General features: G+C 43.3%; 1 protein-coding gene across 1 annotated transcript in view; it reads left to right on the top strand.

Annotated features, from left to right (window-relative positions):
• Positions 1-24,166, top strand: part of LOC128450842 (protein unc-79 homolog) — a 36,561-nt gene extending 12,395 nt beyond the window's left edge. The window contains exons 13-52 of the mRNA XM_053434568.1: positions 53-224; positions 366-596; positions 863-1,053; positions 2,225-2,348; positions 3,221-3,361; positions 3,871-4,086; positions 4,436-4,663; positions 4,881-5,022; positions 5,790-5,869; positions 5,998-6,146; positions 6,283-6,440; positions 7,856-8,037; positions 8,653-8,854; positions 8,938-9,120; positions 9,764-9,822; positions 10,262-10,546; positions 10,685-10,867; positions 11,010-11,172; positions 11,912-12,061; positions 12,196-13,231; positions 13,280-13,452; positions 16,195-16,296; positions 16,724-16,840; positions 17,558-17,660; positions 17,752-17,892; positions 17,988-18,026; positions 18,147-18,259; positions 18,513-18,598; positions 18,992-19,165; positions 19,381-19,449; positions 19,538-19,648; positions 21,400-21,504; positions 21,615-21,692; positions 21,814-21,903; positions 21,995-22,170; positions 22,579-22,762; positions 22,875-23,078; positions 23,228-23,305; positions 23,401-23,442; positions 23,580-24,166. Of these exons, the coding sequence (XP_053290543.1) occupies positions 53-224; positions 366-596; positions 863-1,053; positions 2,225-2,348; positions 3,221-3,361; positions 3,871-4,086; positions 4,436-4,663; positions 4,881-5,022; positions 5,790-5,869; positions 5,998-6,146; positions 6,283-6,440; positions 7,856-8,037; positions 8,653-8,854; positions 8,938-9,120; positions 9,764-9,822; positions 10,262-10,546; positions 10,685-10,867; positions 11,010-11,172; positions 11,912-12,061; positions 12,196-13,231; positions 13,280-13,452; positions 16,195-16,296; positions 16,724-16,840; positions 17,558-17,660; positions 17,752-17,892; positions 17,988-18,026; positions 18,147-18,259; positions 18,513-18,598; positions 18,992-19,165; positions 19,381-19,449; positions 19,538-19,648; positions 21,400-21,504; positions 21,615-21,692; positions 21,814-21,903; positions 21,995-22,170; positions 22,579-22,762; positions 22,875-23,078; positions 23,228-23,305; positions 23,401-23,442; positions 23,580-23,768 (6,649 nt within the window). The 3' untranslated portion in view covers positions 23,769-24,166. The remainder of the gene's footprint in view (positions 1-52; positions 225-365; positions 597-862; positions 1,054-2,224; positions 2,349-3,220; positions 3,362-3,870; positions 4,087-4,435; positions 4,664-4,880; positions 5,023-5,789; positions 5,870-5,997; positions 6,147-6,282; positions 6,441-7,855; positions 8,038-8,652; positions 8,855-8,937; positions 9,121-9,763; positions 9,823-10,261; positions 10,547-10,684; positions 10,868-11,009; positions 11,173-11,911; positions 12,062-12,195; positions 13,232-13,279; positions 13,453-16,194; positions 16,297-16,723; positions 16,841-17,557; positions 17,661-17,751; positions 17,893-17,987; positions 18,027-18,146; positions 18,260-18,512; positions 18,599-18,991; positions 19,166-19,380; positions 19,450-19,537; positions 19,649-21,399; positions 21,505-21,614; positions 21,693-21,813; positions 21,904-21,994; positions 22,171-22,578; positions 22,763-22,874; positions 23,079-23,227; positions 23,306-23,400; positions 23,443-23,579) is intronic.
• The last annotated feature ends 3,795 nt before the right edge of the window (positions 24,167-27,961 follow it).

Raw genomic sequence — 27,961 nt, 5'->3', positions numbered from 1 at the left:
TCCATCTCCTGTGTCCTTTGCTTTTCCAATCTCACTCCCCCCATCCACACAGTCTTCTGAAGGAGGCAGAGATTCACGCAGAACAGCGAGAGTTTGAGATGAACCGGCGCCGTCAGATGGGCCTGTCCGCCTCCCACCACTCCCTGGACAACATCGAGTTTGATAACAAGGAGGACGACCAGCACGACCAGCGCCTCCTCAGTCAGTTCGGCATCTGGTTCCTGGTGTGTAATCACAAGCTGTTACTGCGTCTTTCAAAAACAGGGAGGGAGGGTTGAGATAAGAATGTGTACTGTACTCGGCCTCTTATCGCTGCTCTATTGAATGTATGTTTCCCTGACTGATTGCTGTGACACGTGTCCTAGGTGAGCCTGTGCACCCCCAATGAGAACACACCTACGGAGAGCCTGGCCCGGCTGGTCAGCATGGTCTTCCAATGGTTTCACTCCACTGCCTACATGATGGATGATGAGGTTGGAAGCCTGGTGGAAAAGCTAAAGCCTCAATTTGTCACCAAGTGGCTCAAGACGGTGTGTGAAGTGCGCTTCGACGTGATGGTCATGTGTCTGCTGCCCAAACCGGTGGAATTTGCCAGGGTAAGATCAACACCAAGGTCAACTAAGCATACATCATATGATTAATGAATTATAGAGGATGCCCAAGGGCGAATATGAACATCATAACCACGCAAATATAGACAGTACACATCCCCACTCCTGTTTATCTTAGTCATAGCACATGTTAACATCTGCACATGTTGACAGTGACAACATCAGGATCTAAGTGAGGACAGAAGTTTATTAAAATGATTCAGGGCAGGTCAGGATCTGATCTAAGTCGGTCTGTGCTGTCTTCTCCCCAGGTGGGAGGTTACTGGGACAAGTCATGTAGCACAGTGACCCAGTTGAAAGAGGGTCTGAACCGCATCCTGTGTCTGATACCTTACAACGTCATCAGTCAGCCGCTGTGGGAGTGTTTTATGCCCGAGTGGCTGGAGGCGATCCGCACTGAGGTGCCCGACAACCAACTCAAAGAGTTCAGGGAAGTTCTCAGGTAATTCCACCTCCTAGAGATATTTGAATATTATTGTTGTTGCTCATGTAATAAAGACTCTTGATATTGCATGTTAACAGGAGTGAAGATTTAAAATGTGTAAGCTACTTTTTGATGTGCTTATTTTGAAGTGTAGCAATTAACTGCAAACCTCTTTGATTTCTGTATTTGCTGCTGTATTTTTCTTATGCTGCATAAGATGGAAAATGCACAAAACATATCAACATTGCAGCTAGAATAGTTATTGTTTGATTGTAGATGTATTTCTGAAATAAATGTCTGATATTTGTCTGAACTCCACAGAACTAGTTTAGGAAGAGTCTTTTCCAAAAATAATATATCCTCTGAGTTTCAGCCGCCAAAAATAGAGATGTTTCAAAACAAAATTAGTCTCAGTGGTTTATATTCTAATGACCTATGCAAAATGTAAAAATGTTTACTCAAGTGGTAGACCAGCCTGGATTAAGGGGTTTATCAACAGTAGGTTATTGTCAGTGAAATTTTTTTTTAACATTTTTTCTATTTAGTCGATTGATAGCACACTGATGTCCATTAGAGAGCGGCTGTGGGCGCATTTTTCTCTCCGAGCCTATCTGACCTGAGCCCAATGCAGTTATTGTAGCTGGATTGAATCTGTTTCAACCTGATTTTATTGATAAAATACATGTGCAGTGTAAATTATAGGCTATCCCAGTCAACCTGGCCACACCTGACTACCATGGGTCAGGTATCCACACTCTAAAGTCCATGCACTAATAGAACTCCAACTTATGTTATTTATATTTTGCTTGTGTAAAGATTAAATCTTGATTCAAGAGATATTTATATAGATGTACTATGTAGAAAGTAAGGTTAGTAGTTTGCTGCTAGTCTTTATGCTAAGCTAAGCTAATTACCTACTAGTCAATGCTTCATACTTACAGTGGTACCAATCTTGGCATTTAACTATATACACATATAAATATATAAATATATATGTATTCATAAACAAAACCACCAGCTGAAGAAGACATAGTGTAGCTGCAGCCTAAGGACAATTAAACTGCATCACCACATCATGAAACAATTTTGAAGATGACAATAATGATGCATAACAGTATCTGACGATGAATGTATGCTGTATAAATGTATTTACATAAACGTATTATTCTCGTCTTCCTTCTCCCTGCAGTAAAATGTTTGATATTGAGCTGTGCCCGCTGCCTTTCTCCATGGAAGAAATGTTTGGCTTCATCAGCTGCAGATTCTCTGGCTACCCAGCGTCTGTGCAAGAGCAGGCTCTGCTGTGGCTGCATGTAAGCAGCACATGAACAGACACACACGCACACACACAAACGCACACACACACGCACATGGTGTCATGGGTCCAGTTCACATCCTGGAGTTCTGTCCACAGCGAGTGTGAATTGAACAGGCTGTCACAAAGTGTGACAAGTGTGTGTGTGAGTCTGGGCAGGCGCCCTGCTGAATATGGATCTGGGTCGCAGACTGAGACAGAGAGAGATAGGAGGGAACTTGTCTTTCATCGCATATGCAATCACAGCTTGCTGCCCTGTATACATGGATCAATTTCAAGTTTTCTGTCACCACTGCGATCGAGAGATTGCATGAATTTACACACAGTAAATGGGTCACATTCAAATCAGACAGAGAACTGGTGCTAAGTTTGATTCTACGCATTATTTTCTGTATGGTATAGCTCTGTTATCTGTTGATGTTATTCAGGTCATAAATTTATATTTAAGGATCAGTTCACCAGAGTCAAAAAATACTTATTCCAGTGATTTTAAGCTATGGATCCTGCTTTAATGTCTTTTGCACTGGTTTTGAAGTATCCATTGTTCAGATAATCCTTTTTAAATGGATGTGATTGTGATTTTGGTGCTTAAAGTAAAAAAATAAAAGAACATTTTCATAATTTTCCTTTAGAAAAAAAAATGTCCAGATAAAATCTGTCCACTGCCTGTTCCGTAATTTATTCTGAGTAAGTAGGATAATACTTCTGAAAAGTGCATTGCTACGAAAGTTAATCTGATATAATTAGGAATGTATAGACAACTTTTGAGATCCTCTGTGCATATACCAAAACACTAGCTGCATGCTGCATATTATATATTTTTGTTTGTGATGTTGTGCAATTGAAACAGTGAGTTCTGTGTGGGCGTAGGTGCTGTCGGAGCTGGACATCGTTGTGCCTCTCCAGCTACTGATCGGGATGTTCTCCGATGGAGTGAACTCTTTGAAGGAGCTGGCCAATCAGAGGAAGACACGTGCCTCAGATCTGACTGGCAACACTGGGGCTCGCAGGGTGAGGACGACAAAAATAAATACAAGGATATCAGGGATCGCTGCTAATTTTCACCTCTTGTCATTGCAGTTTCACCTCACTAATATGTCAGAGATTATATTACGTCCCCCCCGCTTCACTCAAATTGTCATCTGACCAGATGTTATAACACCTTTCTTGATATCTCGTGTCTGACTGTCAGATGCCTGTTTATGATACGGATGTTCACATTCTTACTCTTCTTAGCTTCTGTCCCTACCATTCATTGGGAAGTAGTGCACTGTATGTTGCCATGGTAACTCCTAATGCCTAAATATAGCTCACTGAAAGGGCTTAATTAAACTTGACATTGATGTAGTATTGTCACTGAAGTTTATCGCCTAGAAACTCAGTAGTGATGTGTCATTACAGGTAATATGTGAGGAATTCATTGTTTGGAGACTAAAAAACTATCAAAAGCGTAAAACTTCTGAGATTTTTGTCAAAAACACGTGTTTGACTCTGTACAATGATGCATTCTATGTTTGCAGGTGAGTGTGGTGTCAGATCCAGGACGCCGTGGGCAGCACAACACGCTCAGCCCATTCCCCAGCCCCTTTAGGAGCCCGTTCCGCAGCCCCCTGCGCTGCAGCCCCTTTAAAAACCTGGGTCACGCCGCCGGCCACTGTGCCCTGGATCTGGATTGTGATGATGACGACATGAACCTCGGTTGCTTCATCCTCATGTTTGACCTCATCCTGAAGCAGGTGACCTTATAGTACTGATGAGAAGTAACAAAACAATACATGTACATGTGTTTTATATAATATTTCAAGTGAGGGATGGTGATAATATTTATACAATATTCTAAGACTGAGTTGATTAGCAAGAAAAATATCCTAATACAAACCCTGCAATACTGTATTATATCACCAAAGCATATCCAAGGTTGAATCCTCAATATCCAAATATGCACTGCACGTAGTTGACTCATAAAAAGGAAAGTGACACACAGTTCAATGACAACAGTGCCCAGAGGCAAGACCTTGACATTTGTATATGACGCTCCACTTTCCGTGCCCCTGTTTTTGCTGTCGTCTCCCCCGGCCGTCCCAGATGGAGCTCCAAGACGATGGTGTGATGCTGGGTCTCGACAGCAGCCTAGGGAAGGATATTGTGGGCATTGTCAACAACGTCTTCCAAGCTCCGTGGGGGGGCTCGCACACCTGCCAGAAGGATGAGAAGGCCCTGGAGTGTAGCCTGTGCCAATCCAGCATCCTGTGCTACCAACTTGGCTGTGAGCTCCTGGAGAGGTTGACCCCCCGGGAAGAGATACGCCTGGTGGTGAGTCACACAGCATGAATTGTTCTGCACCAAATATAAACAGGTCCTGTGGGTTAAGCAGGTAAGGCTTTGACGTTGGTAATCCTGTCCCACAGCGCCACAAACACCACTGTGTTTCAGGCTCAGCATATCTTGTTGTGGCATAAAGCACAAAGTATGTTCATCAAACATGATAGAAAATATTAAGGGGATGTTTTAATGTTTCATTCTCCTGCAGGAACCCACGGACAGTCTGGAGGAAACTCTGCTCCTGCCTCAGATGGATTTCTGCATCGGGGCAGAGATTAGGAATGAGGGAGGGGACAACCCAAGTGGCACACACACTGACAACCCCAGTAACCCCTCCCCTGATGATGCAAGTATGTACTGTACACGGTGTGGTTCAAACTAAAACGATTTGATATATAATGTAAAAAATATCATTAATCCTTTGAGGAATACTTCCACCTCTTGGGAATTTTACAAATTTGGCTTCTCTCATCTAAACTATTGAAGCCATTTAAAGGAGTAACTTTGTGTTCTAGTTGATATCACCCTTCAATCATGATACAGTAAACATGTAGCTGGAGCCAGAGGCCAATTAGCTTAGCACAAAGACTGGACTCTGGGGGAATCAGCAAATCTGTCTCTCTCCAAAGTAACAGAGTCTGTCTCCCAGCACCTGTATCGCTCACCATGTTATATTTCTTAAGAATGTAAAGCTGCTGGTGGCTTTTTACTGCTGCACAATTGAGAGCATCCTACCATACTGGATCACAGTGTGGAGTGCAGCAGAGAAACACGCTTTACAGAGGGTTATAAACACAGCAAAAAACTGAATGGAACTCAGTGGAGCACAAACGTCTGCCAAGGGCTTAACAGTTCCCTAAACATGCCTGATTTTTTAAATCAACATTCATGAACTATTCTCCAAATAAATTGTGAAAATATAATTTTTTTTTACAAAAAAACATTCTCATATCCCAAAAGGTTTAAAGAAGAGTGAAAAGAAAATCCTGTATTCCGTACCCAATTTGAATGGGTTCTTCCCTGACTCATTAATTATCAGTCATTAAACTGTGTCTCCTCTGCACTCAACTGGAATGTTGATTTATTTCAAACACTATACGTTTTTTTTCCCTTCCAGCCATGAAGAATAACTTTGACAAGAAATTCTCCTACCAGCAGCTCCCTGTGTCTCTGAAGCTCATATACACCGTCCTGCAGGTACTTCTTAATAACCGAATAAGAAAAACTGAAGCAATAAATGATGACAGCATTCAAGAATGTTTTTTTTTAAATTTATTTGAGTGCACCTGTGGCCCACTGTGACTCAGTGTCTCCTTTATATTCAGGAAATGTCCAAGTTTGAGGAGCCTGACATCTTGTTCAACATGCTGAACTGTCTGAAGATCCTGTGTCTCCATGGAGAGTGTTTGTACCTCGCCAGCAAGGATCACCCCCAGTTTCTGGCCTACATCCAGGAGAAGATGCTCATCCCGTGGTGTGTGCTCACAACTCCCCTTCGGTCATAGAAAAAAAAGATCATTGGATGGAAATATCTTTGCTCAGCTGTTGATTTATCCAACTTGTTGATGGTCTATTGTGCATTTGTCCATTGTGACCTTTCTGTGTTTCAGTCTGTGGTCCATGTTGAAGTCAGAGTTTTGCCAGTTAGCCTCCCTGGCTGTACCCCAGCTCCTGCACGCCCTCTCTTTATCCCACGGGGCCGACATCTTCTGGAACCTCATCAACTCAAACTTCAACAGCAAAGACTGGAAAATACGATTTGAAGCAGGTGAGAGACAGAATAGTTACTTCTGCTTCTTTCAGACATGCACTGAACTCCTGTCGGAATCAGTTGCTTCATACATTAGTCAGAGTTTTTCCTGCCAGCCCCTGAGCAAAGTGTCAGCAGATTGACTGAGTGAGCCCATGTGAGAAGACCATAGGATTTTAGTTGAATTCACATCGAGTGAACGGGCATGTTGGCAACATGTTTGGATGCAAAACTGAAAATAAAACACAGAATAAAAATATCTCAAAATTATATCGTAAAGTTCAGAAAAATTGGTTCCAGATGTTTTCTGGAGTTCATGTCTGAAAGTTGCTTCATTGTAATGTGTAGAATTATATAAAATATATCTGACATCTGCAGCTGCTGACATCTTAATGTATCATGAACTGCATGTGGCCTCACATTAAACACAGCATCAAGCTCATTATGATGCGAATAAAACGTCCTCACTGAGTTGCTTTATTTTCACTGTTAACGATGTGATTGTTGTTTTATGAATGAATTGATAGAGGACGACCCCCAGTTTGTTTATGTAATACGCTTCCTAAACCATTTCCTGCCTGCTGAAATCTCCCTCTTGTGTTGTCATGGTTACCATTGGGCTCTTACAGGCAGCGATGGGGAATTGTGGGATTAATAAGGTTTTCTCGCCTTGTGATTGGCAGAGAGGATCTGTGTGACCTTGAGACAGAGGCAGAGGACAGGTCCTCAGACTCCATGTATGGATGGAGGGGAGACAGTAGTGCAACCAGAGTGATGGTTGATCCAAATACACAGTAGATTTTTTTTTTAAAGGTTATTATTAGCCTATTGTGGATATTAATACTTGAGGAGATTCAGTTCATCTGTCTGTCTGTAAAATGTCAGGTTTCATATATCATGAACATGAGCATGTATCTTACTAATATCATTATTATAAAACCCTGTTATTAGCGTTCAAACAGATTATTTAACTGTGGTAGTTGTGAATCATGCTAAAATTTAGATTTCTGTGGCTTTCACTGCTCTGGCATGATGTTGTCGCTCCCACACTGACACCCAGTGGTCAACACTTGTAAACACTGAGTGGGTGAGAGTTTATGGATTTCAGAAGAAAGTGTCTATTTTTAGATTTTAATCTCGGTCATGATAAATAAAGCCAACAAGTACCAGACAGAATTATAGGAATACACATTATTATTGTTTAATTTCATTCAAAGGCTAACAAAATGCTAATTGACATACTCATACATTAAGCCATGACAAATATGATATGACATTTACTAACTTATCTTCATTAGTGATCTCAACCCTGGGTCTGTTTATGATATCATGGTAATTATGGGAGGACGTCTGGCAGCTCAGCCTCCTCATTTTATTGTGTAATCTGTCTTTGTTACTGACAATCTTTCCCTTTCACTGATTCTTTCTCCCAGTTGAGAAGGTGGCGGTGCTCTGTCGGTTCCTGGACATTGGCGCGGTGACGAAAAACCACCTGCTGAAGTATTCGCTGGCCCACGCGTTCTGCTGCTTCCTGGCATCTGTGGAGGACGTCAACCCGGCCGTGGCCACCCGAGCCCGCCTGCTGCTGGACACAATAAAGAGGCCGGCCCTGCAGGTGACCTGCTCACACTCACATTCATAAGTCTCATGTGATGTGTTGGTGTCCCTTTAACTGTAAAGTCTTTTCCTAATTTTGATACATTGATGTTCTGTGTTTTCAAGTATATGTCAAACAGCAGAACATATTTTCATGCAATTACATACATTTTGTAAACATTGACATATTTTTCCACTCTGTCTGTTTAACTTAAGGGTAAAAATTAACACAGAACATGCACCTAAATATACTGTCTATGAGTTCATGCTTACTTTACTTTACTTTGTAAGTCTAGAATATTGTCATTAGGAAATATCAGAGCAAAAGTAAATTAATTGGATAATTTAAATTTAAACAAATATGATTTACTGTGTTTTTTTTTACCTTTTTAAGTAACCTTAATTTATAGCTGCTGTTTCTTGTGTGTATTAATACTTATGTTTAAACAGATTTGAACTGCAGATGTATGATGGAAATTAGCTAAGCCATGGTTGTTTTTTTAATCTAAACCAAAAATACAAAGGATAAATATTGTATATATGATATAACACAAGACAGAGACTGGAACCATCTTATAATTTATCAGTAGTGGAAGAGTTTTCAGTCAGTTGTAAAACCCTGTGTGCTTTGTAGGGCTTGTGTCTTTGCCTGGACTTCCAGTTTGACACTGTGGTGAGGGATCGACCCGTCATTCTCAGCAAACTCCTCCTGCTACACTTCCTGAAGAAAGATATTCCTGCTCTCAGCTGGGAGTTTTTTGTCAACCGCTTTGAAACCTTATCTCTGGAGGCCCAGTTACACCTGGACTGCAACAAGGACTTCCCTTTCCCTACAAGTGTGTAGTCTCCTCACAGTTTTACACTTGCTTTTCCTTCACATCTTTTTCCAACATTTTGTTTGTAACCCCTTTTTTTGCAGCCATCACAGCAGTACGAACCAATGTGGCCAACCTCAGCGATGCGGCAATGTGGAAGATTCGTCGGGCCCGTTTTGCCAGGAATCGGCAGAAGAGTGTGCGCTCGCTCCGTGACAGTGTGAAGGGAGGCCACGCTGAGTCCAAGCGGGCGTTTTCGCTCCCAGAGTCCCTGTGTAACCGAATTCGTGAGTAGAGCAGTAGTAGATCAGCCAGTCAGTTTGAGGCTTAGCCTGTGTCCCTTTCACTCGGTCTGTGGTCAAAGAGTGTTTGCAAATACCTCATTCAAGGCATTTTCTTTGACCTTATAGAGGCCAATTCATCTTAAAGTAATTTTAATGTCTGTGCCTGTTTAAAGCGTAACATGACTCGGCCTATTTTATCTTCATTTGTCGGGGAAACTGATGCTTTTTTTAAACTTCAATCAATCAATCAATCTAATCTCATTTGTATAGCCCTTATTCCCAAATCACAATTTGTCTCATAGGCTTAACAAGCTGTGACAATCCTCTTTCTTTAATCCTATTTGCAAACACGATTCCACCAAGGTCTGGTCCCATTCTCCTAATGTTTCTCTCCTTACTCGTTTGTGCCCGACATTTGTTTGAATCGGTCATTCATTTTGTATCTGGCTCTGCACAGCAGCTGTCTGAGCTTCTAAGACATGTTTCTTCTTGTATATTTGTGATGCTTTAAATCTCAGGAAAACATTTTGAGATTCTGTGTCGTTTTGGATGTGTGTTTGTGCGTGCATGTGAAGCTCAGACACGTGTCCTGTGTTACATCCCCTGTACATGCTCCTGAATTGTGTTCTTCATATGTGGTTTTTAGCTCTAAGGCTTACGAGGCAAGAGCAGTCTGCCCCGACTCTGGGAGATATGATAGAGAAAGTCCTGCCAGGTAAATAACAATCCAGATCGGAGACATTTACTTTGCATAATCTCAAAGTATTGGAAGGTAAAGTTTCTCTGTTTCCATAAATAAAGTCATGAAGATATGAAATGAAAAAAGCAATGTTTGCTCAGTGGTGACAGACATTGTTTTTTCATCCGGATGTCAGACTACTTCTGACACAGGAAAGAGTGAAAAGAAAACAGGCCTGCTGACAGCAGCAGGTCATGTTTGGTGTTTACTCCGTTTACACATTCCACCGATGTACGTGCACTCCACGAGGATGTCTCCACCTCTTTTGACAGAGCAGTGGAGAGGATGTGTTGACTCCATCTCTGTGTTGTTAACCCCCCACCCCCCACCCCCTCCCTGCTCCTACACCCTTCCCTCTACCCCATTCACTGTAACCCTGACACTTCAGCCTCTCTCGTAGGCCAGACGCCGTCCCCCGAGGACGATTCTACCATCAAAGACCTGCTTCCCGAGGACGCCGGCATAGACCACCAGACGGTTCACCAGCTCATCATGGTGCTGATGAAATTCATGGCCAAAGACAAGAGCAGCGCAGAGGCTGACATCGGCAGTGCCAAGGCTTTCAATACGGTGAAGCGTCACCTGTATGTGCTGCTGGGATATGACCAACAGGAGGGCTGCTTCATGATCGCACCGCAGAAGATGCGCACCTCGACCTGCTTCAATGCCTTCATCGCTGGAATTGCACAAGTGACTGAAATATAGACTCACCATCACTTTCATATCCTGTGTTGCTGGAGCTTTTTATCCATACTGTTAAATGGCTTACTTTAAGGATTATACTGTGATAATCTGCATACAAATGAACGGTAATTTCCCCTCCTTCAGGTGATGGACTACAACATTGGTCTGGGGAAGCAGCTGCTCCCTCTTGTGGTCCAGGTGTTGAAGTACTGCACGTGTCCCCAACTGAGACACTATTTCCAGCAGCCGCCTCGATGCTCTCTGTGGGCGCTGAAGCCTCACATCCGACAGATGTGGCTCAAAGCCCTGCTGGTCATCCTGTATAAGGTACTCTTCGAATGAATATGTGGATGGGATGATCATCGAGTCTCATTTATTAACATCCAACAACATATTTTCTTTAAATCTACAGTTTGATTTTCAAAGAGTTTGACATAACAACGGTATTACATATTCCTGTTATCTGCAGTACCCTTCCAGAGACATGGATGGCAGCAAAATCGTCCTCCACCTAATCCACATCACCATCAACACACTCAACGCCCAGTATCACAGCTGTCGGCCTCACGCCACCGCAGGACCCCTCTACAGCGACAACTCCAACATGAGCCGCTACAGTGAGAAGGAAAAAGGTGACGAACAATAAGGAGAAGAATGTTGTTTATAAACTTGAATAATGGGCTCTATGAACTATAATAAGCTTAATATGTTGTCTAATGATCAGTGATGGGGAAGGAACTCAAATAAACAAGAAAAAATACCACATGAACATTTCCACTTGAGTGAAATTAATAGCGTGCTTTTGAATACACTTAGGTTAAGTATTTAAATTAAAAGTACTTGCTGATTGGCGGCGACTCTGTGGCTGCAGGCATGCTTTTCTCCCATTGAAGGAGGCGACGTCTAATATTATGTGCTCGCTCTGATTGGATCAGCGGACCAGTTCCCCTCTCATTTTAGATTATTTAAAAAATATATATATTTTAAAAAAATGATGTGAACATATAATGCAATATGTGAACATATAATGCAATGTAGTGGAGAAGAGAGATCAGATATCTTCTGACAAAGTAAATAAATAAAGATAAAAAATGTACTACTAAATAAAGTAATGAAGTAAATATATTTTGTCACATACCACCACTGCCCGTGATGGCGTGTAGTAATGATGTGATCATGATTTTTGACGTAATCTAAAACGTTTGCTTTATTGATTTATTAAACTTATAAACATAAATATGGATTGAGATTTTCTCTAAATGGATACACTTTATAGACAACAATTCATATTAAGACAAAAATGATAGCTTAGTCAAGCTTAGATACTGTATCCTACAAAAATCCTCTGCTGATGTTAATTCTCCATTTTAGAAGAGGACAGTGTATTTGATGAGTCAGACGTCCATGACACTCCAACTGGTGCTGCTAACAAGGAGTCACAAACCTTCTTCGCCCGACTAAAGAGGATCGGTGGCAACAAGTCTGTGAAATACCAGCCGGTGGAGCTGAATGCCAAAAAAAGTAAGAACCAGAGGCTTTTAGATTCAAGTGTGGTTTTACAGATCATCGATTGAAGATTTAACACCACATCTTTCCTGTAGTTGCAGGAGGCTTGTTTCTTTCAATGTGATAATGTTTCTTTTGTTTTTCTTCAGGTGAAATTGAGCTGTCAGAGTACCGCGAGGCCAGCGCCCTTCAGGACAGCATCCTGCACTGTGTGAGGGAGGAGAGCACCAGGAAGAAGCGGCTGCAGGCCATGCACAAGCAGAAGTCTCTGGACATCTCCAACACAGACTCCATCCTCTTCAATCTGGATGAGCACAGACGCAAGTCATGCATCGATCGCTGCGACATGCAGGTTCCCCCCGTTATCCTGCCTCCTTCGTCTGTCACATCCCACAGCAGACGTCATGGCAAAGGATCCTCTGATGACTCTTCGGTGCGTGCGGAGGCCAATGATGGTGTGGACCGGCGAGGCTCTCGAGGCGGACACTCAGACATCTCCAAAACTGTAATTCCCGAGGTCCGTCTCAGCTTTATGGAGACCTTTGAGGACAAGTTGGACCAGTGCTCCTTGTTGGGGTCAGTTCAGGGAAAAGAGGACCAGGACCTCATCGACCTCTCTTCTGACTGCACCTCGATTCCAGAGAAACACTCTCTGCTCTCGATGTCCGACAGCGACTCCTTGGTGTTTGAACAACTGCCTCCTCTGAGGATCGTTGAGAGTGATGAGGAATTCGACCTGAACACCCTCTTGAGCTCCAGGTTCAACGGGAGCCCGAAGGTCTCTGCTTCCCCTGCGAGCAGTAACACCCTCCGCATGTCTCCATTAGTCCAGGTCAGTGTGGAGGACTGCTCCAGCGAAAAAAACACCCCAGGCTTTCTGATGGGAGAGAGCGGCTTGGAAAAGATGACAAACCGTGTGACTCCCAGCACCTCCTTGGATCTTCCCGACCGACTGGATAATGTCTGCCATGAAAGCCCCATGACTCTAAAGCAGAAAAGAGACCTGCTGAGGAAGACCCCGCATATCCCTGACACCTCATTAGACGAAACATCTGTGGCCCTTGACGAGCTGAGGATCGGGACAAGTCCCTCTGGTAGGACCATCTTCTTGGACATCCCAGAAGACAAAGCAGAGCCTCCTTCCTCACCAGAGAAGAGCAAGAGTACCAGCAACGATGAGGAGGAGTACGGCGATGATGAAGATGATGACGACATGGGCGATGATGCAGACAGTGACCCTAAACCCGAAAATGCAGACGACAATGAAGAGGCAGAATTTAAAATCCAGATTGTTCCCCGACAACGAAAGCAGAGGAAGATAGCGGTCAGCGCCATCCAGAGGGAATACCTGGACATCTCGTTCAACACGTTTGATAAGCTCGCTGGTGAGCAGGCTACAGAAACAGGTAAGAGGAAAGGATTAGATTAGGATAAGATGAAAGTAGTCGGTGCTGATTTAGTAATCTTTTTGCAGTGTCTCATGTGCGACTTTACCCGTGCACTGATAATTTGATATAAGTTTCTAGGTTTCAAAATATTTTCAGATGATATCTAAAATTTGAGAGGGCTTATTAAATAAAATGTATATATATATATATTAGGGCTGTGAAATGATTAAAATTTTTAATCAAATTAATCACAGGTTTCTATGGATTAATCATGATTAATCACATTACCGATTTTTTCGGAATATTTTTGTGAAAACAAGATTTATGACATTTAACTTTTCTTTTGTGCTGCAACTCAGCAGTTCTTCAGCAGTTATCATTGCTTTTCCATATGGAACATTAATATAATCTTCATCCTAAACAGAATTCGGGCTCCTTAGCCATTGTGTGGTTGAATAAAACTATTTTTTAAAAATTAAACAGAAATTATTTGAGCTTCTTAGCCATAGGATGGTTGACATTTTTTATATTTTTTGTCACACAACCATTAACCACACCATGATACAATCTAATGCCTCTAAAGGCCCTCTTAGCTACTCGGTCTTTAGCCAGTTGGTGAGGCAAACTAACTTGTTCAAATTCTCTGACAGTAAAGCTGACCGCTTCTTTTGCACAATGTGTCCGGCGAGTGAGTCTGGTTTGGCGCATTCCACTTGAACGCCCCTCGCCGACCAACACATGCTTCGCGTTGCGGTGGTTAGGCGGGTATTGCTACGTCGAAACGATAACTTCTCGCAGAGTGTGCATATCACCTTGGTTTTACTGAATGTTCGATCTTTGTTTTTTTGGAACACGATCTTCCCGTCTAGAAGGTCCTCAGGTTCATCAGAATTATCCATGTTGTTTGTTTGTTTGAATGGCAGCTGCCGTCTGACTGCATTACGCCGGGTTCACACCGGACGCGGAAGCGACGCCGAAGCGCCGCGCATATCACATACTTCTGCTGTTATCAGCCTGCAGTAAAAACGGCATTTAATAATTTTTTTCAAGCATATACTTACTTGTTGCTCCAACATTAACTGCAACAGCGTCCCAACATGTGTCTTTTTTGGTGTTGTCTTTATTCAACATATGCTGAGAATCAACAACTCAAGTTACTTCTCCAATTCAATGATTAATTTAATGTCATCCATGTTGAAGAACTTCTCCGCTGTTAGCTCCGGTAAATGTCGGGTGTCGAGGGTAAATTACGTATTCTCCACTCAAGCCTATGTGGAGAATACGTAGCCCCCCCCCCCCCTCCCCCCTCTCTTTTTTATCTTTATGACTGCTTGTGTGGCTGTAGTGGATGGGCAGAGGGGGACATTAAATAATGTGGTTGGTAAAAGTGGTAAAATTAAAACTCCAAGACAACAGAACGTGAATACAAAGTATGGGATGCATATTTGGTCATTTATATCATATAAAATATGTCATCTATATCGTTTAAAATCATTTTTCAGTGTGTTTCCTGTCGCGATACGCTCGCGTCAAGCGGAAAAAATAGACTCGACGCCGAAACGATCGCTTCACGGCGCTAGGCAGCCGCGGCACAACGCTACGCTTCAGCCTCCGGTGTGTTCAGCGCTGCGGTTTAACATGGGAGTGGATGGGAGCCAGAGGATTGGCGCTGCGCTTACGCCTCGCTTCGGCGTCGCTTCCGCGTCCGGTGTGAACCCGGCGTTAGAGCGGCGACTAGTGCAGAGGCGGCGGAATTGGAAGGTCCTTCTGCGCATGCGTTAAATGCGTTAAAAAAAAAAACGAATTAATCCTGTAATTTAATCATAACGCGTTAACGCGTTATTTTTCACAGCTCTAATATATATATATATAATAAGCTAAAAAAAGTTAAACTCTGTATTTAAACTGTAGTGTTCAAGAACCACCAAAACGTTTTGTGGTTTTTTGGGGATTTACTACAAACAGTTTGTACTTAATGTGACAGAAAAGCCTGACCAGAGTCAATAAACTAATGTTATGAAAATGTGAGTCTGCAGTTACAATAGACTACTGTTCGATTATAATGTAACATTGACAACCTTTTTTGCAGACTTGATGTTTGCTGTTATAGAATTATAGAATTTTTGTTTTCGGACATTCTACCGTGGCTCCATTCCCCAATTGCTGCCGCTGCGGATCTGGCTCCAAATGTGCAAGATGGCCGTGTTTGTATGATGTTTTGCCTTAATTTCCCAGAGAGAGGGAGGAAATGAAGATGTGTCGTCCATCTTTATGATGTCTAGGACAGCCACTAAAACAAACACATACAGTTTTTTCTTCTTTTAGGCTTGGGATATGCACCGCATTGGAAATGCAGTTCAGAACATGTGCATGTCCTCTTTACCCAATTTACCACTTGTAATGTCCTGTGGTGTGTTTTCTATCTGTGTTCCCATTACACAAACACACACAAACAACAAGTACTTCAACTGAGACAACTAACACTTTGAACTAGCTTAAAGGAAGCTGAAGAGCAAGGCAGAATTTGATTCCATACAAATAAGTTTAAGCTGCGAACATTGATTTTATGAGGGAGCAAAACACAGAATTGAAGATCAACTGTGATTAAATTAGCACTAAATAGATGAGGACTAAACTTCTACTGATGGTGGACCTTTCTGCAAACACTACTGCTAATTATTAATGGATAACTTCTGGCAGATAACGGCATATATTCTGATGCCAGTGCCCCGCCCATCATTCACCCATGTTGCCTTGCAGATCACAAAGTTCTGTCTACATTGGAAAAGCCACGAGAATCTGCCTCAGCCCCAACGCTTGAAGCTGCTATGCCTGAAACGAGCCATCGCTCTTCAGTATCAAGTAGGATGCAAATAATTCATTACATATGAACTTCAACCAGACTTACTTTTAATTGTGTGCAGTCAAATATGCTTTATTACTTGTAGTTGCTGGATGTTTGTCTGCAAATTATTTTATCAACATTATATTGGAGCTGGAAATGTTCAACAAATATCACATAATATCATTATTGATTTTCATAAAACCAAAAGAAATTCTAGGAACCACTGATTGTTTTCTAATTAGTTTCACAATAAAATATTTTTATAATGATTTAGTTCCTCAGAAAACTGAGCTAAATATTTGAATGACTACAAATGACACTGACCATCTCTTTCTATGTGAATGTCTTTCCATGTAACCCATACACACACTTGTTTTTGGATAAACTGGAATAAGTTTCTCTGGTACTTTAATCCAGATGTTGTCCTCTGTGTCCGACCTTCAGCTCAGTACCGTCAGGTGAAGCGAGGCTCTCTGGGCGCTCTGACCATGAGCCAGCTCATGAAGCGACAGCTGGAGCATCAATCCAGCGCTCCACACAACATCAGCACCTGGGAAACGGGTCAGTTGCTTTAGACTAAAATTGATTCCATAATAACCAATTGAAGAGGTATGTGGAAATATGTAATGGTTAACCAAATAAATAGCAATAAAGTGAACGTCAACTACTGAAATCAGGTCAAACTAGTGAACAGTAATGAATAAATCTGATGAAAGACAGCAGAACATTGAAAATGAGCTGAAAAGGGACTTCAGGTAATTTTTCACCTGGGCCCTGTGTTTATAGATGTGGGTTCAAAAAACCTTTGGACTGGACTGGTCCAGTAGATTGCCCCCACTAGCAGCCACGACACAGTGGCAGTGGCTGCAATGTAATCTTATGGGGCAACTGCGACAGTTTATGAAACATTCACAATGAAGGGTCAAATTGTTAATCTGGGGTTTTGCTAAGAGTCTGGCAACATTACACGTGTCTCACTCAACGTGCACATTATTGGTGAAAAAAGCAATTTTAGAGCAGTTTTCGTGGACTGTCTCTGTGGCCCCTTGAGATAACATTTTTACCACATCTACTAGATCAAATTCCAAGGTTTTTGTACCCAGTACCTTTCACAGCTGCATTTATAAACACATATTGTACATATAATCCTTGAAATTGTAAGATTAGGATTAATGCAACAACATGTTATTTCTCATTTACCTCATTTGGGATCTAATAACAACATTTTACAAAATGCCTATACCTCTTTTTTTCATCACTGTTATTCTTCTTCTTCAGGTCCCACGAAAACCAGCCTGCTCTCTGCACCAAGCACAGTGAGCATGTTCGTACCTGCGCCTGAGGAGTTCATTGACGAGCAGCCTACCACGATGTCTGATAGGTGAGTGAATGAGACGATAGGTGTTCATGAGTTGAAACAAGTCATCTCCATGCTTAGATTCGTCCATGTGTATTCACCCGTGTTGTCCCAGGTGTCGGGACTGTGCGGCTGTGCTGGAGGAGTATGACGAGGAGACGCTCGGCCTCGCCGTGGTCGTTCTCTCCATGTTCGTCCACCTCAGCCCCGATTTGGCCGCTCCAATGCTCCTGGACATCATGCAGTCTGTGGGCAGGTATGCGGCCACACAGCAATTCACCGTTAAATTAAGTTTCATGACTCACCCACAGAACTCATGCATAATTCATCCTCATCCACTTCTTCTTTCAGGTTGGCATCCAGTGCCAATTTTTCTGGACAAGCTGAGAGGTATGAGACGTTACAGCCGTCACACCAGTGCGCTCAGATGTTTCGGTGTATGTTTAAAAATACATGTGAGGAGCGACTGCCGGTCCGACTCAGACGTTCTCCCCTTGTGTTGTTTTGCAGCATGTTGATCCCAGGGAATGTAGCAGGTGTAGCCAAGCAGTTCCTGCGCTGTATGTTTCACCAGCTGGCCCCGAACGGCATCTTGCCTCAACTCTTCCAGAGTAACATTAAAGGTCTGTTCATCCAACTGGAAACGCAAAAATCTTAAGAACTGTTCTTGCACTAGACCTATAAAGACTAATAACTGATCATTTCTATGTGTTTTGACCTTGTTCTACATCTTTAACCTATATTAGATGCATATTTTGTTGCTTTACCTCACACGTTTAATTTAATTTCTATATTTTGCTGACATAATGGTAAGACTTAGTATGTTCCCACTGAAAATACTGGCAACTTCATTCTTTTTATGTCTATCATTTTCAGATGGAAGTTTTCTGCGAACGCTTGCATCTTCCCTGATCGATTTCAATGAGCTCAGCTCAGTTGCGGCCCTCAACATGCTACTCGAGGTAGGATTTTTCATCATGTGTCTGTGGTGAATAATTAAACCAGCAGGAGGAGCTCTTGTCAAAGCTGGAGCCTCTGTGGCTCCTGCTACATGTAGAGCATAAGCACATCTACGAACAACAAATCATCGGAGTGTTCAGGAAAACCTGCCCTACCCTGCACCACTGTAAAAGTTGATTGTTATTTTTAAGTTAAATAAACGACAGACAAGAAGCCACTGATCCGTGAACCCGTCCGAGCAATCATCTGTGCCTCAGTGCCCTATATATCCCCTACCCTCATCATGGCCATTGTGATAGATCATGGCTGAATGATCAGTTAAATGGAAATATCTTCGCTCATAGAGTCTCATTATATAAGGCTGTCGTGGTTAATGCCTGTGTGCCCCCCTTCAGGGCTTGAACAACAAGAAGAGTCTGCCAGCAGGGGGCACAATGCTGCACTGCCTGGAAAACATCGCCACCTTCATGGAGGCCCTCCCCATGGACTCTCCAAGCAACCTGTGGACGACCATCTGCAACCAGTTCCAGACCTTCCTCACAAGACTGCCCTCTGTGCTCCCTCTGAAGGTAGATATTGACTCTGCCTTCCACTTAGTCATGGTCAGATATGGTTTAATGTGATTATGGCTGCAGGGAAAAGCATATAGCTGTGTGCCCTTGTTTGGCTCAATAGGACAGAGGCTTAACATTGTAATGGATTTGACTCTTGGAGGTCAAATTAATGTACGACGATCGATTTATCACTGCAGAGAAATTTCTAAAACATCTGTATGTTTAAATAGTGCCCCATGGATTCCAGCCTGAGGATTATCATTTGTCTGCTGAAAATACCGACCACAAACGCAACCCGGGTAAGGTCAGGGCAGGGTTTTACATTCTGATTTGTCCAAATCCTGGTCTTGAATGAATCACATCTTCTTTTCTTCTACCATTCTGCAGAGTCTCCTGGAGCCCTCCTCAAAGCTGCTGAGTTTTGTCATCCAGTATGGCATGTTCAGTCTCTCCTACCTCGTAGAACTGTGTGGACTGTGTTACAAAGGCTTCAACAAGGTATTCCTCCTTCTTGTTTATTGTCTTTTATTTCGTAAGCATTTATTCGTTATTTATTATTAAATAAACGTTGATTGCATAGCCTAATGACTACATAATAATGACAATGCCAGCATTTCAACAGTTTCCTTATGGGCCTCACCCTCATTATCAAATCTTCTCTTCCACCTGATATATTGTGGATAGTTGGCAGTTGCTACACTGTAAAAAAATAAATGCTAAAAATCTGGCAGCAAAAGTTGCCAAACACTTTCTGTCAAATTACAGATAATAATCTTCAATTGTTTTAACGATATTTTTTTTAATACAGATTTTGATTGAATGACATCTTAAAATTACAATTACATAATTGTTTTTGATAGAATACAATATAATTTAACATTCAATACAATTAAGCAATTCAAATTGTATAATTTCACCATAATGAATGGACTGGAACTTATTTAATGGTTAATTAATTTACTTTATTTTTTATGGGATACATTTACTTAATATTACAGCAAATTTCTTTTTTCTAGAGCCTACTGAAGACATGGGAAAGTGTAGAGTTTTTATATGTTGGAATAAAACATGTGCTGACGTGTGGTGTTTATTCAGACCTAGAGGAGTTAAAGCTTTTAAACTAATCTGCTGTGTTGAAAATGTTGAGCTCCTGTTTGCAGGCCTTCCCGCTCATCACTCTTTCAGTGCTACACCTACTTCCCCGACTCTCCAGTCAGCCAGAATTGTGCCTATGTGTCACAGATGATTAAGTAGGCAATCAGCCTGTATTGATTAACATGATTAGTTGGTGTGCTCGGGCCGGTGGATGCATGGTGTGTCTCAGCGTGGCTGTCTCAGACGGAGATGGAGCCAGGGCTGTCTGCACCGTTCGGCCAGATGGATCCTCAGTCCTCCACCACTGTCAACACTGCATGCTTTATGTCTCCTGCAGTATTGATTTTCTACACCCTCTTTAATTCCTCACCGTATAATATCCGCTTTTCAAAACCCAGAGTCACCATGAGCTATTGCTTTTGGAACCTGTCCTGTGCAGTTGTTATATGGTGAGGGGATCTTACTGGGAAGCAATGGGGGGGGTTCAGCCACCTCAGGAGGTCAGCTTTTAAGAACACAAATTCAGCTTTTCCTGCACAGAATAAAGTTTGTCACACCACACACCATTAGTCACAGATTGGCCCGGGCCCTTTGCCTTAAGTGCCACCTTTGATTTGCTATTTACCAAAGGGACATGCTCCATTAACCTTTAATTATGAGGTTGCCGTGTTACAGGTACACGCAATAAAAAAGCCAAGCGGTGTGAAAATGTCCGGAGCGGCTCCGAAATTCCGTGGAAGCGCGGGAGCATGTGCCCGCGACCGCATAGAGAAAGAGATGGGCAAAGTGGAAGCCAGAAGATGACAGTGTGGTTTGTAAACAGGCAGCTGGGCTTTGTGTGGAAGGGATGAACAAAGAGAGCAGCCTGTCCTCGGGGAGGGAGAAGGCAGCCTGACAGCCTCATCTGAGCTGCCTGGGACTCTGGGAGGAGAGATCTGGACTGGCCTAAATCTACTCCTCAGCTCCACTATTCTCTGTCTATTCTCTGTCTTCCTCCCTCCCTCCCTCCCTCCTGGCTGCCTGTCCTTCCCCCTCTATTCAGGCTACAGAGTTTGTGCTCCCCTCGCAGCATGAGTAAGGCAGAGTGATAATAGAAAAAGGCAGTCTTGCTGCATCAGTACACTTACTCCACTCTCTATCCCCCTCGCATCCAGGAGAGAGATAAGTTCTACATGTCCCGCATTGTGGTGTTAGAGCTTCTGCAGGCTCTCAAGTTCAAGTCTCCTCTGCCAGACACAAACTTGTTACTGCTGGTCCAGGTAAAAAAATAAATTAAAAAAAGTCTTTACGTTCATCAAATACAAAATGTGAAAATGAGAGCTTTCTTTCCGACATTAAATCATAAACCTGTGTCTGGGGAATTTGTCAGTTTGTCTGTGCAGATATCGGCACACGTCTGGCAGAATCCACCATCATCCAGAAGCACATGATCCTGACGCTGCCGGGGGTGAGACTTGAGTGGCTTTGTGTTTGGATTATATTAAAATCAGCCTTGTAAAACAGCAGGAAATAAAGACGCAACGCAGTGTGACTCCTCCTGAAGGATAAACTGCCTTTGTTCTCCATAGTGCACGACTGCAGCAATGGAATGCATGAGGCAATACATAAGCGAGCTCCTGGACTTCATTGCGGACATGCACACACTCACCAAACTCAAAGTAAGTCTTGTTCTTCACGTGAGCGCCACACGGTTTGTCGAGTTTTATCATTTACGTTTTTCACGACCTTTGTCCCTAATCTGTGTTTCAGAGCCATATGAAGGCTTGCTGTCAGCCGCTGCACGAGGACACGTTCGGCGGAAACCTGAAAGTGGGCTTGGCACAAGTCGCCGCCATGGAGATCAGCAAAGGCAATCACCGTGACAACAAAGCCGTGGTGCGGTATCTGCCCTGGCTTTATCATCCTCCATCCACCATGCAACAAGGGTGAGAATCACAAAAACCACAGACAGGTTTTATGATTTAGAAATGTTCTCTCACTTATCTGTAGTTGTATCTTTCCTGGGAGAGCATTTTGGCTTTATTTTCCTACATGTTGAGATGTCTATGAAAGGAATTTGGTTGGTGGTATTTGAAGAATTTAAATATCCCCTCTTCTCTGAAAACCTCCAAGTCTTCGCAAAAAATGAATTTCTTTGAGCTACTAAAACATAAACGCATTAGCAGATGTCTGATTTGAAACCCGACTCAAAATAACTGGACATAATACCTCTAAAAAAAGTTAAATCTGCCTTTTAAGTATTTGCTAATGGTGAGATTATCCTGAGAAACACAACTAAAGTATTTAGAGGCTGATTTGACATTTTTTATCCATTTTATAATTTTTCTCTGCAGACCAAAGGAGTTCATTGAGTGTGTGTCCCACATCCGCCAGCTGTCCTGGCTCCTTTTGGGCTCTTTGACGCACTGTGCCCTGCACCAGGGCTCCACCTCCTGCATGCCCATCCCTCTAGACGCCGGCTCCCACATCGCAGATCATCTCATTGTCATCCTCATTGGTTTCCCAGAGCAGTCTAAGGTCTGGCACGTACATATCTCTTCTAATGATCTCACCTAAGATGCGCTAATATGATCTACAGTAAAATTACCTCACAGGCCCTTTTCTTTATTTCCTTCTTGACCTCCTCCAGACGTCGGTGCTGCACATGTGCTCCCTGTTCCACGCCTTCATGTTTGCCCAGCTGTGGACCATCTACTGCGAGCAGGGGGCCGCGGCTCCCTCCCTGCAGAACCAGAACCAGACAGAGTTTTCCTCCAGCGCCATCCTAACCGGTCTAGAGTTCTGGAGTCGGGTTACACCCAGTATCCTGCAGCTCATGGCCCACAATAAAGTTGTGAGTCTTCTGCCCTCTCATTTACCAATAGGAATATAGCTAAGCTAAGCTAATGTATAGTTATAGGTATATTAATATATATAGAATATAAAGCAGATTAAATGCTTTTGAGTTGTAGTCAATTTCCATTTTTGATCCTTTTCTGTCAGATGGTGGAGATGGTGTGTCTTCATGTCATCAGTCTGATGGAAGCCCTGCAGGAGTGTAACTCAACCATATTCGTCAAGGTTTGTTAGAACTCTAGTGTTTTTTTCCCATATGCTCAAATTCAGTCATCTTAACAATTAGCCTAACACAACGTCATGTTCATTCCTCTCTCTAGTTGATTCCTATGTGGCTACCCATGATTCAGTCAAACCTCAAGGTAAGGCCTTTAAAAAAAATCCCCCTGCCATTACTGGTACAGATGAATAACAATCAAGTAATATCGACTTGTTATGAATTCAAACCAAGTTGTTGTCATCTTCCCTTCCTTCCTTCCCTCCCTCTTTCCTTCATTAGCATTTATCTGCAGGGCTTCAGTTGCGTCTCCAGGCCATCCAGAACAGGGTGAACCACCAGTGTCTGCAGAGCCAGACGGCCGGAGCCCCTCCATTCGCCCTGCGCAAGTGGCTCCAGTGCACCCAGTTCAAGATGGCTCAGGTGGAGATCCAGTCGTCAGAGGCTGCCTCCCAGTTCTATCCCATGTGAGCTCTCCTCTGGACACATCGGCGTCGTCCCGGTCCTTAGACCTGCGTGTATCTGCTCTGACGGAAACCTCCGACCAAAAAAAAGACTCCTACCTAAACTGATGCTGTGTGCGATTCATTTGGACTGAGTCGTTCAGCAGCTTCAGTATAATATCTGTACAGCAAATCTATGCTATTTTGAAGTACTAGCACTGGAGCGGATGATTCAAGGTTTGTAGGCTCGTGTTGGTTAACTGTATCAGGTGCCTAACTGTTGTTTTCAACAGATCTGCAGAGTCAGTAGATGACTGAGAGAATTTCTATACGCCCATGTTTGTAACAGTGAGAGTCTGAAAGCAAACGTGTGTTGAACCTTAGATATGATCACTCTGTAACATTCAGATTCTATTACTTTTTAAGTTGGTTGAAAGCTGAATAATAAAAGTATGAGTTTTTTCTAAATGGCGAGACACAGTCTTTTCACAAAATTCAAATGTGACATTTCACTGCCCTTTAATGTCCCGGCCGCCTCGGAAAATGTCCAGTTTACCATATTGCAGACCGCAGATTGATAGCATCAGTTGTGTGGACGAGAAACTGAAAGCTCAGGTGTCTCCGGGAAAAAAATAACATGCCGTGCATTACCCGGCTCGGGCCTGAGATCCTTGTCAGACTGTCAGTCACGCTGCCTCTCGCCATCAGGGCTCGAATCGATCAGGGGCTAATCTGAGTCGCAGCAGCGGCTTCCTAACTCGATAAGGTGGAGCCAGACATTGGAGGTAAACAAGACTATTTCGGTTGTGTGTCACCCCCACCCCCCTCCATGTTCCAAAGTGGAAAGCCCCCCCCGCCTCATACACACACACAAACTCCTTCTCCATCCCACTTCATTGGCAGCAGCAAAACAGATTGGCCCACGCATATACCAAGCAAACAGAATTACCTTTGGCCTAATGTGGTTTGTTTGTGATTAAGTATTGTTGTGAGGTCTAACCACATTACCACGAAGCCCTCGTCTGAGAATAACAGATGACATGACAGCACGGGCCGGAGAGCCGAACAGCACATCCATCTTTGTTTTGATCCTCACCGCTGCAAGGATTTCATTATCAAGCTTTAAGATGACTTCAATCTGATGACATAAATGTATTCTGCGGGGGAGAAATTGGTTCATTGGACAAAAATAAGCCAAATTTGATTTCACCCCAAATAAATAGCTGATTAGTCAATGCCTGTATGAGAGGTGTGTGCCAAATTAGTCGCTATTGTGATGATATCACACAATGTGACTAAAAGACAAACACACACACACACACACACACACACACACAAACACTCCCGGCTGACCCCGAGCCAGCTGAATCAGGCTGCAGTGCCCCTTCTCATCAACCTCTAGTCTTGGCTCATCAAAGAGCCCCTCTCCTACTGTGTGTGTGCGTGTTAGTGCATGTGTGTGTGTGTGCAAGTGTGTATTAAAGTGATGGTGGATGCAGGTGTGTATGTCCATGTGTATGTGTTTAACCACGTCCCCCTAGCTCTGGGGCTGCATCTGTCAGCCACCGCCACCGTTGTGATCGTTTGAACTGGCAGCCTCTTCTCTTTTTTTTGACAGAACCTCTCTCATTAGCAGCAGCTTATGTAATCAGTGTCCCACAGGTATCCAGCTCTTTCCCCGCCCCTGCCCGCCCGGCGCCTCCTGGTGGAGCATACGGGAGCTCTGACCTGATGAGCAGGCAGCTGGAGGTACTGAGGGTAATTAACACTGACCAGGCAGAGCCTCTCAGGCAGAGAGGGTGTGAGTGGGTCCTCACAGATTGTGAAGGTCAGCTTTGAAAGGGACTGTGCATGCTGTCTCTCTCTCTTTCTCTCTCTCTCTCTCTCTCTCTCTCGATCTCTCTCTCTCTCTCTCTCTCTCACACACATACAGTCATGCACCAGCACAACACCATCACCAGGTGTGTGTGTGTGTACTAGTGACAAACCTCGATGAAAGAGCGGCCGGAGAGAGCTGCAGCACAACTCCACATTTCTACAGAATCTGTGCGTGAGTGTGTTTGGTTGTGTGTATACCTACTGAGAGCCTCGTCAGGCCTGTTGAGACAGTGACAATTCTTGCCCCCCCCCCTCCGCCTAGTGCTGTCACATTGCTTTTATTACAGTGAAATCCTCAGCGCCCTGGCTTGAAAATGCATGAATGTTTAAATTGCTCAGCGCGTCCATCGGCATTACCATCAAGTGGCACATCTAAAGCAGGGAAGGCAAAGTAGACGATGGTCCCTTATTCACACTGTAATCCACTGACTCCTCAGTGCTCCTCTGCATCAGCTTGCGATGGCACAGGTTTGTCCCCCTTGTTTGTTTCACATCATTAGCCACGCTTAATATACGATGTGCAAATGTCTATATGATTTAACGTAGCAATGAAGCCTCTCTTTCACGGAGGTGTAATTTATAAAGAAAATCCCTTTAAAATGTTATAGGCACAACATGCCTTCTTGCTTTAGCTGCAGAAACCCTTCACACACACACCCAGGATTTTTTTTTTTTCTTTTACACTATTATTGATCGAGCCCAGAGCTCGAACAATATGTTGCCTATAAGTTGTGTTATTTGCGTCATTAAGCTCCATGGAGTGGAATACGCTGGATAATCGTAGTTCATTAAAGTCGCACTGTGTGAGACAAACTGAGAACATGTCCTCGCGCCGCGGGAGGTGCAGGAGACGCAGGGGCCAGCCCCAGCTCTGCCCGAGACGTGAAACGGCACAACACAACACAACACAACACAGCACAGCGCAGACAGGATGATCACACGCTAAATAAAACAGTCTCTCTTTCATCGCCTTTGCCACGCGGGAGCCAGTTTGTCAGCGAATCACAAAACAACAAATTCATACCTGCGCGTTCGCCGCGTCTCTTAAAACACAAAGAGACTTTTAGTCTGTCATTATGTACAGTTTTATTTACAACTGAAAAACTCAGCAATGAAATCACCTTATACACATCTCTCTATCTGTTTGGTATAATGCATAAATTGTGTATGTACTATTGATTGCCATATATACATTAATGGCTTGCTCCATCAACATGACAACATTGACATAATTCTAAATGGTAGCACATTGTTTAAGTTCCGCTATGTATAAACATATGTTCTGTTACACTGTACATGAATTAACAGTCCAGAAGGCAGATATTTAAATATCAATATTTACATTCATGCATCCATCATTTCTCTCCTATAGGTACATGTTGGGGTATACTGTTAGCTAATACCTGTGCATGGTTAGATGCAAGCGTGTGTTTTCCCAAATTTCCACAGTTTAGCCAATGACTACTTAACCGACAGCCACAGAGTGCAGCCCACTCTCAGAGCACACTCATCTGCATGCACACTCATACACACACCGACGGAAAGACAGACAGAGACACGCACTCTCTCTCTCTCTCACACACACACACACACAAACAAACATGCATGCATGCCCAGACACACGCAGGTTTAATGTAAAAAAGCACAGCAGCGTAGAGTGATGCTCCAGTTCTGCTCAGTTGTGTTTCTTTCCAGCGGGGATGTGGAGGATGCCTGTGACAGCACTGAGTCAAACACAAACACACACACACACATCCCTGCCGAGGCCATCCTCTGTGCAACCTGATCTCTGGCTATTGGCTAAGTCTCCTGTCTCTCACCAGTCACAAGGTCAGCCCTGGGCTCATGTCCCCTGTTTCTACAGTGATGGACTAAGCCCCTCTTGACGGATAGAAAAAAAGACGCCCACAGCAAAAAGGTTGTTGAATCCAATCCACAAAACACAGCTGAAGGCATCTCGCTGACCCCAAGACTCTAAAACAACAAGAATTAACAGATGACCGGTGATAGCACATTAACTTCTCGGTGGTGGTGGTGGTGGTGGTGGTGGGGGGGGGGGGCTTGCCTTGACGTAACAAATGAAGAAAACGATGCGGCACAGAAATAATGTTTTGAGAGCACACATTCACAGAGCACATCGCAGAGACCCCTCGCGTTCCAGCCGAAGTCTCAGGGAAACAGAGAAGAGCATCGTCAAACACCCAGAGACAAAACAACCGATACCAGGACCCTTTGCAGAGCAAGCGCGTTTTCTGCATCAGCGTCTCGACAAAGCGACAGCAGGCTCGAAGCATCGGAGCATCACAAATGAATTATATGCTTTATAAATTATTCACTTAAAAA

The sequence above is a fragment of the Pleuronectes platessa genome, chromosome 11 (genome assembly GCF_947347685.1).
Source record: "Pleuronectes platessa chromosome 11, fPlePla1.1, whole genome shotgun sequence".
NCBI classification, from domain to species: Eukaryota; Metazoa; Chordata; class Actinopteri; order Pleuronectiformes; family Pleuronectidae; genus Pleuronectes; species Pleuronectes platessa.
This window is presented reverse-complemented; position numbering and strand designations above follow the sequence as displayed.